The sequence below is a fragment of the Propithecus coquereli genome, unplaced genomic scaffold, assembly GCF_000956105.1.
Source record: "Propithecus coquereli isolate 6110/MARCELLA unplaced genomic scaffold, Pcoq_1.0 Scaffold122, whole genome shotgun sequence".
Lineage (NCBI taxonomy): Eukaryota > Metazoa > Chordata > Mammalia > Primates > Indriidae > Propithecus > Propithecus coquereli.
In genome coordinates, this window is record NW_012136303.1 from 5,185,697 (window position 1) to 5,198,703 (window position 13,007).

At 56.6% G+C, this 13,007-nt stretch overlaps 1 protein-coding gene across 1 annotated transcript; it reads right to left on the minus strand.

Annotated features, from left to right (window-relative positions):
• Window positions 1-426: 426 nt before the first annotated feature.
• SCRT2 (scratch family zinc finger 2) lies at window positions 427-12,332 on the minus strand. The gene is made up of 2 exons (XM_012637754.1): window positions 12,200-12,332; window positions 427-1,208 (listed from the first exon to the last, which is right to left on the minus strand). The coding sequence occupies exons 1-2, from the start codon at window positions 12,330-12,332 to the stop codon at window positions 427-429; spliced, it is 915 nt and encodes a 304-aa protein (XP_012493208.1).
• Window positions 12,333-13,007: the final 675 nt, after the last annotated feature.

Sequence of the window (13,007 nt, forward strand, 5' to 3'; positions counted from 1 at the left end):
GGAGTCAAGGGTAGGTTTGGGGTTTAGATTGGGGGCTCCAGTAGAGGAATGGTCAGAGACTCAGCTGAGAAGCGAGAGAAAAGGTCTGAAAGTTAGGAGAGCGGCGCAGGATTCGGGCAGGAGAAATTTCTGGCTCTGGGGCCCTGGAGAGGTGCGGACCTGGTGCCTGAGTTGGGAGCCTTGAAGGCGCGGACAGGGGGTCAAGGTCCGAGTGGGGGCCGGAAAAGATGATGTGGGTCGGGGGCGCTGGGGGAGAGCGCCCGAAGTGAATTTTGGGTTTGGGGGCTGGAGAGAAAAGTTCCGGGGTGGGATGGGGGTCCCCTCGAGGGGGGGTGGGCAGGGAAACACAGCTGGGGATTGGAGAGGGCGCTGCGGACGCAGGTGGGGGGCCCGGGGCGCGTGGAGCGCGAGTTCCGGGTGGGAGGCTCAGCTGGCCGGGCCAGCGGGAGGCGGCGGGGGCGGCTCGGCGCCCTTGACGCAGGCGGCCTCGCAGTGCTTGTGGAGGTAGGACTTGAGCGCGAAGCTCTTGTCGCACTGGCGGCAGCGGTAGTGCTTGAAGGCCGAGTGCGTCTGCATGTGCGCGCGTAGGTTGGAGCGGTCGGCGAAGGCCTTGCCACAGTGCGCGCAGCCGAACGGCTTCTCGCCCGTGTGCGAACGCATGTGGCCCTGCAGCAGCCAGGGCCGCGAGAAGGCCTTGCCGCACACGCCGCACTTGTGGCGCAGGTTGTGCGTGAGCACGTGCATGGCGAGCGCGGGCATGGACACGTACGCCTTGCCGCACGTCGGGCACTTGCGCGCCAGCTGGCTGTCCAGGCTGCGGTGCGTCTGCTTGTGGCGGCTGAGGTTCGACGACGTGGCGTACGTCTTGCCGCACTCGGCGCACGCGTGCCGGTGCCCGCCGCCCGCCGGCGCCCCCGTGCGCCCCGCGGCGCTCCCGGCGTCCCCCGCGCCCTCCGCGTCCCCGCTGCCCGCGCCCCGTCGCCGCCGCGAGCGCCCGTCCGAGATGAAGAAGGCGTCCATGGAGTAGCTGTCGGTCACGGCCGCCTCCCCGCGGAAGTAGCGCGCCGACAGGCTGGACTGCGGGCTCTCGGGGTCGCTGTACTCCTCCGGCGCCGCCGGCGGGTACGCGGGCTCGGCCGGGGCCAGCTCCAGGCCCGGCTTCTGGTCCGCATCGTAGCTGCTTGGGGGCAGGCAGTGCGGGGCGTAGCCTGGAGGGGCGAGAAGACGGGGAAGTTGAGGGCGAGGCGCGCGGGAGGGCTTCCCTCTCTGGCAAGTCACGTCACAACGGCGCCCCTCCACCCCGCCCTCCAGCTCGGCCTCCCTGTGGCAGGTCTTGGAACGTGATGGCTCCTCCTAAGACAATGGTCGCTGACATGCACCTCAGCTCCTCACGTCAGGCTGCGTGGGTTCAAATCCTTCCTCCACGGCCCGGTACAAATAACGGCCACCCCACCCTTGGAGCACGGGACTGGCACAGTTCCGCTGACTTTGCGTCAACTGCTTTCTTAAGTGTTCACAACCATGCAGTGAAGGTCTTAGACCCACTTTGCAAGTAGAGAAACTGAGTCACAGAGAGATATAGCAGTCAGTCTAAGCTTACAGCTAGTAAGTGGAGGAGCCAAGATTCAGACCTTGGCACTGTGACGCCAAAGTCCATGCTCTTTATTCCAGCAACACTCTGCCATTCCAGCCTTGCAACTTCTCTGAATCTCGGTTTTCCTGTCTAGGAAATGGAGCTTGTGATTGGACACCTCCTTCCAGAGTCATTGGAAGGACTGAGTAAAGTGATGATAATAAGCGTGTATTAAGCTCTTACTGTATGCCAGACTCTGCCCCAGTGCTTTACACGTGTTAACGCATTTAGTCGGCACAGACCCAAGAAGTAGGTACTATTATAATCCCCATTTTACGCGTAAGGAAATTGAGAAAGAGAGGGAGCACACAGTAATTGCTATATAAATGTTAGCAATTATAATTATGCTTTCTACTTGCGTGAAGATTATTTGTCTGCTACCCCCACTAAACTATGAGCTCCCCAGGGCTGGATCTGCGTGCCCAGCACGTGTCTGGCTCAAAGGAGGTGTGCGATGGCTAGATGTGGCATAAACGAGCACCAACACAATCCAGTTAGACCCACCTCCCAGGGTTGCTGGAGGATTTAAAAGTGGTGGTGTGTGTGGTGTGTAATAGGTGCTCCAGAAAGGGAACTGCCTTGCACTTGCTCCCAAGCCTGCTTTGCTCCGAGCTCCTCTAGAAGTCTTCCTGAGGCTGCAGTGAGAATTCACCTCCCCCTCCTCCTCCCACTTAGCTGGAGTTGGACCAGCAATCCTGCCTGCCGAGGGTTTGAGTGATTGGTGGGTGGACAGGCTGGGGCTCTCCCAGGGGATTCCACAGGGGCTTGTCATGGGCAGGGGCCACCCTGATTCCATAGGGGTTTGTCATGGGCAGGGGCCTCTGCCTCCCATGGCCTAGGCTGGCCCTGGCACCTTCCCTGTGGATCCTGGGGGCTGGGCTCCCCAGAGAGTTTCTGGCAGACATAGAACAAACTTATCATCCTGGCACTTAATTACCAAATGTTTCCATTGTCCTTTGATTCTGGGGAACAATGGAGGTTAGCCCCCTATCTGAGGTTTCACAGCTGGGGAGTAACAAATCTCAGGATGTGACCCTCTCCTCTGACCTCCCTCCGCCCCCGCCCCAGATCTGTAACCACCCTTCCTCTCTGCACCCTCCCTCACTGAGGTGAGCAGGTGGAAGAGGGCTTTGTAAGCTGGAGACAGGATCCCAAGACGTTCAGACTTATGGCTGGTACTCTGGTCAGCTTTCATTCTCAAACAGCCTGGCTGATGCAGCCTCCAGACCTTTGCCTCCCATCTGGCATTTGGGATGGTCACAGGGTCAGGTCTGTGCAGACTGTCCGCTAACCCTGAAAGCAAAGGAAGGTGTGCCCTTATTTTTTCCTCTGTCCCTTTAGCAGCTAGCACAGGGCCCTCTGCACACTGAAGTGATTGGGGATTGTGGGGAAGGACGACTCAGTAGGGAAGGGCTCTGTGGTCAGATGCAAGTGTGGGCAGTGGTGATGGCAGTTTTTTAATCTAGGGGAGGCAGTGCCTAGCCTCTCAGCAGCCCATCCCTCCCCTCCCATCTGCTTTTGGTCTGGAGGTTCCCCTACCTCCCACCCCAGGAACTAGGCCTAGTACTGGGGTTCCAGAACATTCAGGAAATATTGTTTCAGACTCAGTTAAATACCTGCTGGGCACTACTAGACCCTCTCCTTCTGTATTTCATTGCATTGTAATTACTGATGATAACACTAGCTAGTGTTTATTGAGCACTTACTGTGTGCCAGGCTCTGTGCTAAGTGCTTCACTCCCATCATCGCACTGAATCATCACAAAAATACTCTCATTACAAAGGAAACTGAGGTACAGACTGGTGATGGTACTTGCTTAAAGCGGGGAGCAAGGATCGGAAACCACTGCCCTGCCCCCCTCGTTTCCCACACTGGGGGCTCCTTGAGGAAGGGGTCGTGGCTGGGTTGTTTACCTCCATCCCCAGGGCCCTAGCACTCAGTAAGTATTTGTGGAGTGAGTGATGAAGATGTGCCAGGCCGGCCTCACTCTCCAGCCCAGCAGGGTCTGCTGTATAGTCCTGCCCACCTGGTCTCAGGACAGGTCTGTGCCTCACATGGCCTGGGCCATGGAATGGGGTGGGCGATTGGTTCCCCAACACAGATGCTAGCTGGGTGACCTTGGGCAAGCCATACATCTTTCTGTGCCTGGGGTCATTTTTCTGGGAATGGGGATAGTATGGGATTTATTTGGAGGGGGTGACTGATCATGTGAACCAGTGTCTCATATGTTCTGTTATTTAAGAAGGATGACATATTGGCTATGAACACAACTTGGGTGCCAGACTGCCCATACTGCGTTCTGGCTTTACCATTCCCAGCTGTGTGACTTTGGACAAACTACTTGACCTTTCTTTGCTTCTACAGTTTCAGTAAGGCGCCCAGTAGTGAACAAACAATGTGTAAACAAGTAATAACCCAGACTCCGAGAGCACTGTGTCAGACACTGTTATAGAGCTTTGCACACGTGAATGCGTTCTACCCTCATGACTCTAAGGCAGGTACCATTTTACAGATGAGGAAACCAAGGCACAAGGAAGTTCAGTACCATGCGTAGGGTTGTGCAGCTAGTCAGTTAGAGCCAGGATTCCAGGCCAGTGCCTGGCACTTGGTAAATCCACAATACATGTTGGCTGTTGTTACGAATAACCATAAGTCTCCCCAGATGGGTTTCTGTGCTGCAGTTTTCTTGGCGCTCACCCCAACACATCTTGCTGCTCCTCTCTGGGCCTCTGGTTCCTCACCCAGGATGCGTAATTTCTACCTCACATTCTGATGAGAAAATTTCTGTGCATAGTAGGAGCTCAGTGAATCGGGCAGTTCTCAACTGGGTGCTCTTTCCATGGCGCCCTCTGCTGGCAGCCTTCAGCACTGTAGCACCTTATTCCTGTTGCTAAGGACTCTTTATACAGAAATAGGGTTGCCTCAAACAAAGGCTGCTTATTTGCCTAGGGACCGATGTGGAATTATCTTCAGGACAGGAATTGTCGGCCCAGACCAGGTGCCCATTCTGTGGATTTTGGCATGGGTTGGGAGCATCACATGAGTTTGTTGGTCATGTAAGGCGCAGGTGGTTCTAACTTGCTTTGTGACTGTGACCAGATTGCTTAACCTCTCTGGGCTGGGTCTGTACACAAGGTTGACTGGGGTGCTCTGAAGACCCCTTCTGCATCATGGCTGAATCAGTCCCTCCATGATGCTCTTTGTGGATGGGGGGGGCGTTCCTCCTCCAACTTCACCCTGTTCTCTCAGATCCACGGCCCTCTCCATATGTGGCAAGTTACTTACTTAACCTCTTTTTGCCACATCTGTATAAGGGAGTTCATAATAGGATTGAATAAATTAATGCGTGTAAAGTGCTGAGTACAATACCTGGCACATAATAGCTGGCCTCTCAAGCTGTTATTATTATTATCATTATTATTATTCCTGCATTTCCTGGTGGTATCCTTCTAATCTTCAGAGAGTAGAAGGAGGTACACATTGGTATCTCAGGCTGCTGCATGACCTTGGGCAAGCCACCTCCCCTCTTTGGGCCTCAACCCTGGAGAATCCTTTAGGGTACTATAGGCCATGCTCAGATCTTACAGATGGAACCCAGACAGGTTTTGGGTGTGTTCCTCTGCCCCAGTGGTGACTCTAGAAAGCTGAGTTGCCTGCCCTCCAGCTGACAGGGTGAGACAGGACTCCTCTGTTTGGGTCCTGATAGAAGTAGGGAGGAGCTGGGATCCAGAGAGAAGAGATCTGGCTCTTATCCTGGCCCTTGTACTCAGACCCTAACTGTGTGACCTTGGGCGAGTCACACAGCCTCTCTGGGCTTGAATCCTCCAGTTGAGCGATGGGGACCAGAGCCACCTCTGCCATGTATGGATATAAGTTGGGCCCAGGAGCATTTGGAAATGTGCACATGTCACCTGAGAATGACTTTGGTTTTTCCTGCCCAAGAGTCTTGATATTTTAGACTTAAGGTCCAGAATCCATTAAAAAAATTCTGTACCCAAAGGAGTGGTGGGAAGGGAAATTTATGACCCCCTGGGGCGGGGGGCTCTGTAACAAGTACTACTACTGTTACTACTAGTGTTTCCAACTAACATTAACCCTCCCTGTGAGCCAGACACCGCACTGTGCCCAACACCCGGAGAGGGGAAAGGATTTGCCAAAGGTCACCAGAAGGGGAGTCAGGTGTGCAACCCCCCAAAGCCAGTGTTTTTTCCAGAACACCAGGGAGGGCATGGAGACCTGCTGGGGGAGCGAAGATTTTCAATTGGTTGGGGAAGGGGTGGTAGGTTTCCTCAAATAATACCTCGCATTTGGCCTGTGTCTTATGGGAGTGTTTGGGGAATGAAGTAGCTGTTGTAGAGAATACTGCAGCCCCTTGTAAATATTTGTAAATAGTACTTAATAACAGTAATGACTAACACTTATTGAGCACTTAGTGTGTGCAAGGCACTGCTGAGTGCTCTATACACATCAGCTCATGTCCAAGTTCACTCCTACGCCCTCGTACTGCAGAAGCTGAAGCCCAAAGAGGGGCCTTGACCCACCGCAGGTCACCACACAGGTTCTCCTCAGGGCTGGGCTGGCCTCCTTTTTTTTATAATAGAGCCAGTCCAGGTCTCCTTTCCTGGTCTCTCCCTGACTCTCAGGGTGCCAAACTTCCTCCAGGGAGTTTCTAGTCCCAAACCCACCTCCCTGTCCTGAGATGGGCAGGAAAGGAGAGGGCCCTGGTGGTGGGCCAGCTTCCCAGGCAGCCCACTTTCCTGAGGAGGGCCAGGCCTGCGGGCGGTGGGGCTGGAGGGCTGCTGCTCGGGTATATTTAGAGCTGCCTCTTGCTGTGCCAGGGCCTCGGGCCTGGAGAATCAGCTCCAGCCAGCTGAGCAGAAAGCCAGGTCTGTCAGCAGCAAAGCGGGATAAAAATAGTTTCTCCTGTCTGCTCACAGAGCTGGGCAAAGGGGCTGGGTACCTCCCCCTCCCCTTATTATAGCATCTTTGTTAGCGGTTCCCTGGGCACTGGACCAGAAATGACACCCACCTCCTCCAAACGCCTGGCAGCTGGTACATCTGCCCATGGGGGAGGAGGTCCCTGAGTCCAAATGAGCAAGGCACAGAATGAAGTCTGGCCCAACATGACCAAGGCTGAAGGGCATGGGGCTGATAACCACTGACCCAGCCTCAGGGAGTTTCTAGAGAATTCCAGGGCCTTTCCCCACCACCCCCACCTCTTAGAATTTCCCCTATTCTGATCTTTCCTGACTGTGACCCAATTCCCGTGGCCCACAGGGAGGTCCAGGGCTCTGCAGGAATCAATAGGAAAGATTTTTCAAGGGGCTGTGGAGATGGCAGTGAGTGGCTCGGGGTCTTGAATTGCCCAGCCCTGGTTGGTGGAACAGCTTCCTGCTCCCTCAAGGGGGATCTCTGGAGGCAGGATGTGTTGCACAATGCCCCACGTCCCTCCAGTTCTGCTTTCTGCTCTACCTTCTCTCTGCCCCAGAAGGTGCAATCGGAGGGCCCATTCCAAAGCCCTCACTACCCACAGGCTGGCAGTGGACACCTCACCCTAGTGGCATCCACAGCTGGAAGGAGACCGAGAGGTCTGGTGGCCTGATCTCTTTTGGCAGAGGGCCTCCAGGCTGTGGGGGACCCTGGAACCTGTGGGTGTAGCACCCACCAGGACGGTGTGACAGGGCCCGCCATTTGTGCTCCTGTGACTTTGGGCAAGTCACGGGCCCTCCGTGACCTCCGTGTTGCCTCTGTAGGTTGCAGCTAATCATTCCCTGCCCTCTCCGCCCTTCGCCCACTGTGCGAGTGTGAGCTGAGAGCCTTTGGGGTATATAGATTGCTACACTGACATAAGGGACTTGGTACACTCTGCTGCCCTCCCTCAGCAATCACTGACTGATCCTGTCCAAAGCATGGAAGCTCGGCCTGGGCCCCACATGTCCTCCTGGTGACCCCAGGATTTAGGGGCAATCATGAGCCCCCAGATTCTGTATCTCACATGGGCCCTGTCATTCCACTCCCACCGAGCCCTGTTAATTCATAGGAAAATTGGATTTCCGGATCGCCAAGGTCAGAGCTGAAAGAGATCATGTTCAACTATTCAATCTCATGAGAGGGAAACTGAGGCTAGGAGGAGGGGGAGAGATTAAGCCAAGGCCATAAAGAAAGCTAATAGTGGGTCTAAGACTTGAACGCAGCCAGCCTTGAGAATGAATCTGGACATGACCTTGGACTGGAAACTGGACCTGGATCTCATTCCTGGACCCAAAACTTTTACCTGGACCTGTTCCTAGATGTTGAAACTTGAACTTGTATGTAGATTTGTCCTGGAAATCGGACCTGGACCTATAACCTCAGACGTTGACCTTGGACCTAGACCTTGGGCCTGATCCTAGACCTGAGGTTTGACATAGATATAGGAACTGGACCTGAGATCTGTACCCGGATGCTGGACTGGATGTTGGGCCTGGACCTAGACTTTGAACCTGGACCTCTGCCATATCTTTAACCTGGACCTTGGACTTGGACTAAGACCAAGATGCCAGGAGAAGAGGTGGTTATGGAAGACTCAGAAGGGCCTGCTGTGTGTCCTTGAGCACCTCCCTAGCCTTCTCTGGGCTCCCTCTTCCAAGGGATTGGGGAAGCCCTTTTGCATCCCTGCTCCCCAGATGGACTTTCTGAGGTGTGGGGTGGATGTGTGGCAGCTGGGGACATTCGGCTGGGCTCCCAGGCCTGGTCTGGGGCGACTACCTGGCGCCATCAGAGGGAGTGAGAGGAAGTGGGCACTGGTATAATGTGGTCAACTAGATAAGCCCATGGGTAGAAGTAGGAGAGCTTCCTCAGCCTGCTGGGTGAGGCTTAATGTAGCTGCAGAGGGCAGACAACTGCGTTATTGGATTGGCATTGATCCCTCCTCTGCCTGGGTCAGATGCACTCTGGGAGGGGATGGGGGTGGGACAGCGGCTGGGGCTGAGGAAGGGGGGCCTGGCTCCCAGCTGGAGCTCAGAGTTACAGTGTGAGGGGAGGTGGCCTCTCCAGAAGACATGCTTGGCAGGGGCTCACAGAGACCACTGCCATGCAGATGGATGAGCCGCCTGCGGTGGCTGAGAGTCCAGCATCCCTCAGGATGGGGCCCAGGTCTGGGAGGGGTGGGCTTGGTGGAGCTGGAGGGTGAGGTCCCAAGAGGGTTAGGAGGATGAGAGTTGGCAGCACCTCACGGAAAGACTGAGTCTGTGCTCAGAATCACCCCGCGGGGGAGAAGGGAGGGATTCCAGTGGAGGAGCAAGAGAGGCAGAGGCGAGAAAGGAAGCGTTTTATTGGAGGGGACAATGCAATTAGATCTTATTTCCCCTTGTCGGGGGTGGGGAGGCTCTGCAGAAGGACTTAGAGCTTTCCCCACTTGGGGAGTTTCCCTTCTCTATGTAGGGGTTCTGTGGGTTTGAGGGAGCCTGGAGCACAGACACACCTGCTGCGCCCTTTTCCCTGCCTGGCAGCAGAGGCTGAAAAGGAAGGGAGCAGGACGGCAAAGTGTGTGTGTGTGTGAGAGTGTGTGTGTGTGTGAGAGTGTGTGAGTGTGTGTGTGTGTGTGTGTGTGTGTGTGTGTGTGTGTGTGTGTAGGCATCCTGCAGTGTTTCCAGAGCTAGGGGTAAACCTCTCTAATTTGGGGTCCTGCATCTTTATCAGTCAGGAGCCTGTGGTTCCTCTAAACTCCACATTTACAAGCTCCCCCCACTCCTGCTGGAGCCTCCCCTACCCCCCCAGGGTCCCCTCCCACCAGCCTCATCCTGACCCTGCAGCCAGAGCTGCAGGAATGGCTTGTAAGAAGATCTTTCTAATAACTGGAACTATCTCCAGCCCCGGGCCCTCCCCCTTCCTCCCTCCCTCCCTGGCTCCCTCCCTTCCTTCTTCCTCCCTCTCCTCATCTTCCCCCCTCCTCTCTTTCTCCTTGTTTACCCAGCACACTTACACACGCTGGGAGAGGAAAACGTCAGCTCAGCAATTTTTCACACTTCCCTCAAATGCTCAGCAAGGTTATTTCCGGCAGAGCGGAGACAACGGGCCACCAGAAGCTGGCAGGTTCTCCGAGGACCCCCAGTGCCCTCCACCCACCCACGGATTGAGGGATCCCTTACTGCCCAGTGTGGCCACACCCCAGGGAGAGGAGAGGCTCCTGAAAACAGGACACGGCAGACCCTGTATTTCCTAGTCATACCCAGGCTTGAAGAGTCACCCCCCCATCTCTGGCACTGACCATCCACTGCAGACACTGCCAAGGTGGCCAGGCCAGGGTGCCTGTCCTCACCATGGGGCAGCCTGCAGAGACTGAAGCCAAGAAAATTGCCTGATCCCAGAAACTCTGCCACCCTCAGCCAGGTGGCGTATGCTCAATGGAGCCCTAAGGAAACCCTGACAATGGCCTCCCCGCATTCTGTTAGACCCTCATCCAATACCTCCCACCCCATAATTGACCTTCACAGAAGCTGAGCTTGTCAAAGTTAGAAGGACGCTTAGTTCATGCCATCTAAACGCTTTCACTGCTGGGAAGGCTGAGGACCAGAGAAGGGAAAGCATTTGCCCAAGGTCACACAGCAAATCAGAGATGTTAGAGCCCAGGCTTCCCGAGTTCCACACCAGGCATCTGGCAATCAGGATAGCCTCAGGATCTCCTAGAGGCCAGGAAGTTGGTCTGGAGCCCTTTGGGGAAAGGGACAAAGACAGAGGTGGTTCTAGAACGTTAAACCTGGTGGAACCTCCACAGAAACACCCTGTTGGTGGCTCTGCCCCCACCCGGCTTCCCACCATTCACTCAGGGGCTCCTTTCAAAGCTTTTTTGGACTGAATTCAAGGAAAGGCATTCTCTTGCCTCCTTCCTGAGGAACAGCCTGCAGTTTTGGCTGTGCATGGGAAATTCTCTGGGCTTCTCTGGGTTTCCTCTGCTGGCCTAGGGACAGGACCAAGGGCTGGAGGGGGGGTGGTGTTCAATGGGTGGGAACCCAGAGCTTTTTGTCAGTCCCCTAAGGGATCCCTATCGCAGTCTTGCAGATATTTCAGTTTCTACCACCCCCCAGCACACACTCCCGAGCCTTGGCATAGCCCCAGGTCCGCCCTCTGTCCTGCCAGCCCTCTGCCCAGCCATATCCCTGGGCTTCTGTCCTCGACCTGGAGAGGCCCTGGGGTCAAGAAAAGAGGACAGTAGAATAAGGGACAGGGGGCAGAGGAGAAGGGGGTTCTGTTGGAGATCTGGGGAGGCCAGAGGCTGAGGGGCTGTAGCTGTGTCACCAATCACTCCCTAACTTCTTTGACCTTGATGAGGTCACAGAGCCCTTTGCCCAGCACCCCCTCTCTACCTGGCGTGGCAGAGTGACAGAATGTGGGCGAAGTGCTTGGAAATCCCTGAGGTGGGAGCCCCCACCCTCCCAAGCTCCTGTCTTTGCCATCTCAGCTCCCCCCCAATCTTAAGCCCTTTCTTTCCTCCTTTTCCTCTTTTTTTCTCTCTCTCCTTCTTTCTCTCCCTCTCCCTCTCTCTCCCCCTTCACAACACACACACACACACACACACACACACACACACCCAAAGCTGATGCCACATGTGATGTCAGAACTCTCACTACCAAGGGACACCTCCTCTCCAGACACCTGCCCTGGTGGGGGCCCTCAAAGGAGAACATTTCTGTAATCCCCTGCATGGAGGATGGGGTCCACAGAAGCAGTCTCTACTTCGTCTCCCTACCCTCCAGACATCACCCCCTTCTGGGCCGGAATGACCTCTCTTGTCCCCCAAGCCCTTCTCCCTGCAGGAACTTGTTCTGAGAAGAGATGGAGAGTGTGGGGGGGGGGCTGGGGGCTTGCGAGGAGCAGCAGGGTTGGCTGGGGTGGTGGTGAGAAGACGGGGATGGGGTGGGAGTGCAGCCCAGGGGAGCGGGAGCCACTTTGGGGGAACCCCTCCCAGATATCTCCTCTTCCTTGCAGTCCCCAGGACAGGCACAGCCTTTGGCAGGCATGTGGCTGAGGGTAACAAAAGAGTTGTTGAGAGAGGGGGTCGGAGAGCACTTGTATGGCATTGCCAGCGGGAACAGGTTTGAAGGGAGGGAGGGCGCCCCCAGCTACCCCCAGGGAGCCAACCCCAACTCCCCAGGAACTGCTAGTCCGGGCCCCTTTCCATTCCCCACCGGGAGGGCACACTCAGGCAGCCAGCCTCTCTTTCTCAACCGGGCGAGGGGACCCTCGAACTGCCTTGTGCATTGGCCCCCTCAGCACTGGCCCTTCCTGAGCGGCCCTGTCTCTCTGTTCTCTCATCGCCCCCTCACTCCAGCCCTGTTCTAGGGCCACAACTTTCAAAGTCCCGGCTAGCGCGTGGCTGCGGGATGGGCCGACCCTGCGACTTTCCCTTTGTACGCCCTAGCCCCTGCCCCGCCCGCCTGGCCCTCGGGAAGCCTGGGAGGCGCACACGGCCAGAGAAATTTTCTCCCGGGGTTTCCTACCGCGCGCGCCCCTCCTCGTGGCCCAAGTTAGGGAGGGTCCCGGCTCCCCTCGCGTCTCCCCCTCCCGCCCCCGCTGGGTCCCACTCACCGTTGTCCCCGGGAGGCCCCCGGGCGCCAGGCAGCACGTAGGCGGTCTCCAAGGGGTGGTAGGTGGGGGCCGGCACCCCGCTGCACTGGAAGCCATCCCCTTTGATCTTCTTCACCAGGAAGGAGCGCGGCATGGTGCAACCGGCGGGGGGCTCGGCGGGGGCAGTTGCGTGGGGCCCCGGTGGGGGGAGGCGGCCGGCCGGGCGCGATTGGCTGTCCGCGCGGGGTTTCAGCACTGGACAGCTCCCAGCGGGCGGGCCGGCGGGCGGCAGCTCGGAGCCGGCACCGGTGGCGGCGGCCCGGGCTGGGGCTCCGGCTCCCGCTCGGGCTTGGCGGCGGCGGCGCACAGACAGGCGATCGCTGGAGCTGTGCTCAGCACTCCGGCTGCCGGCTTTATATGGGACGCAGGCTGGAGGAGATCAGGTGGTCCCCTAGCAATGGAACTGTTCAGCGCTCTAATCCATCAAATGTCCCCCAGGACAATCGCTCCGCACACGTTCCCCTGAACCGGCGGCGGTGGGGGCAGGCCAGGCGCAGGGAGCAGCGGGCAGGCAGGAGGGGAGAAAGTGAGGGCGAGAAAGGCGCAGAGAGACAGAGAGACAGAGAAAGGGGAGTGGGGGGAGAGACGGGGAAGAGAGACACGGAGAAAGACAGAGAGACATACAGGGAAAGAAAGACGCACACGCTGAAAGAGGTAGAAATAGAAGCAGAGAGACCAAGATAAGGACAAAAAGACACAAGAGAGAAACAGAGAGAGAAGAAAGACAGAGATGGAGAGAAGTAGCAACACACACACACACACACACACA

What these genes read in the sequence shown, in the direction of transcription:
- SCRT2 (XM_012637754.1), bottom strand. Translation starts at nt 12,332, where the DNA reads ATGCCGCGCTCCTTCCTGGTGAAGAAGATCAAAGGGGATGGCTTCCAG. An exon ending in GGGGCCTCCCGGGGACAACG is followed by an intron (nt 1,209 to 12,199) that starts GTGAGTGGGACC and finishes TCGCCCCTCCAG; the next exon opens with GCTACGCCCCGCACTGCCTG.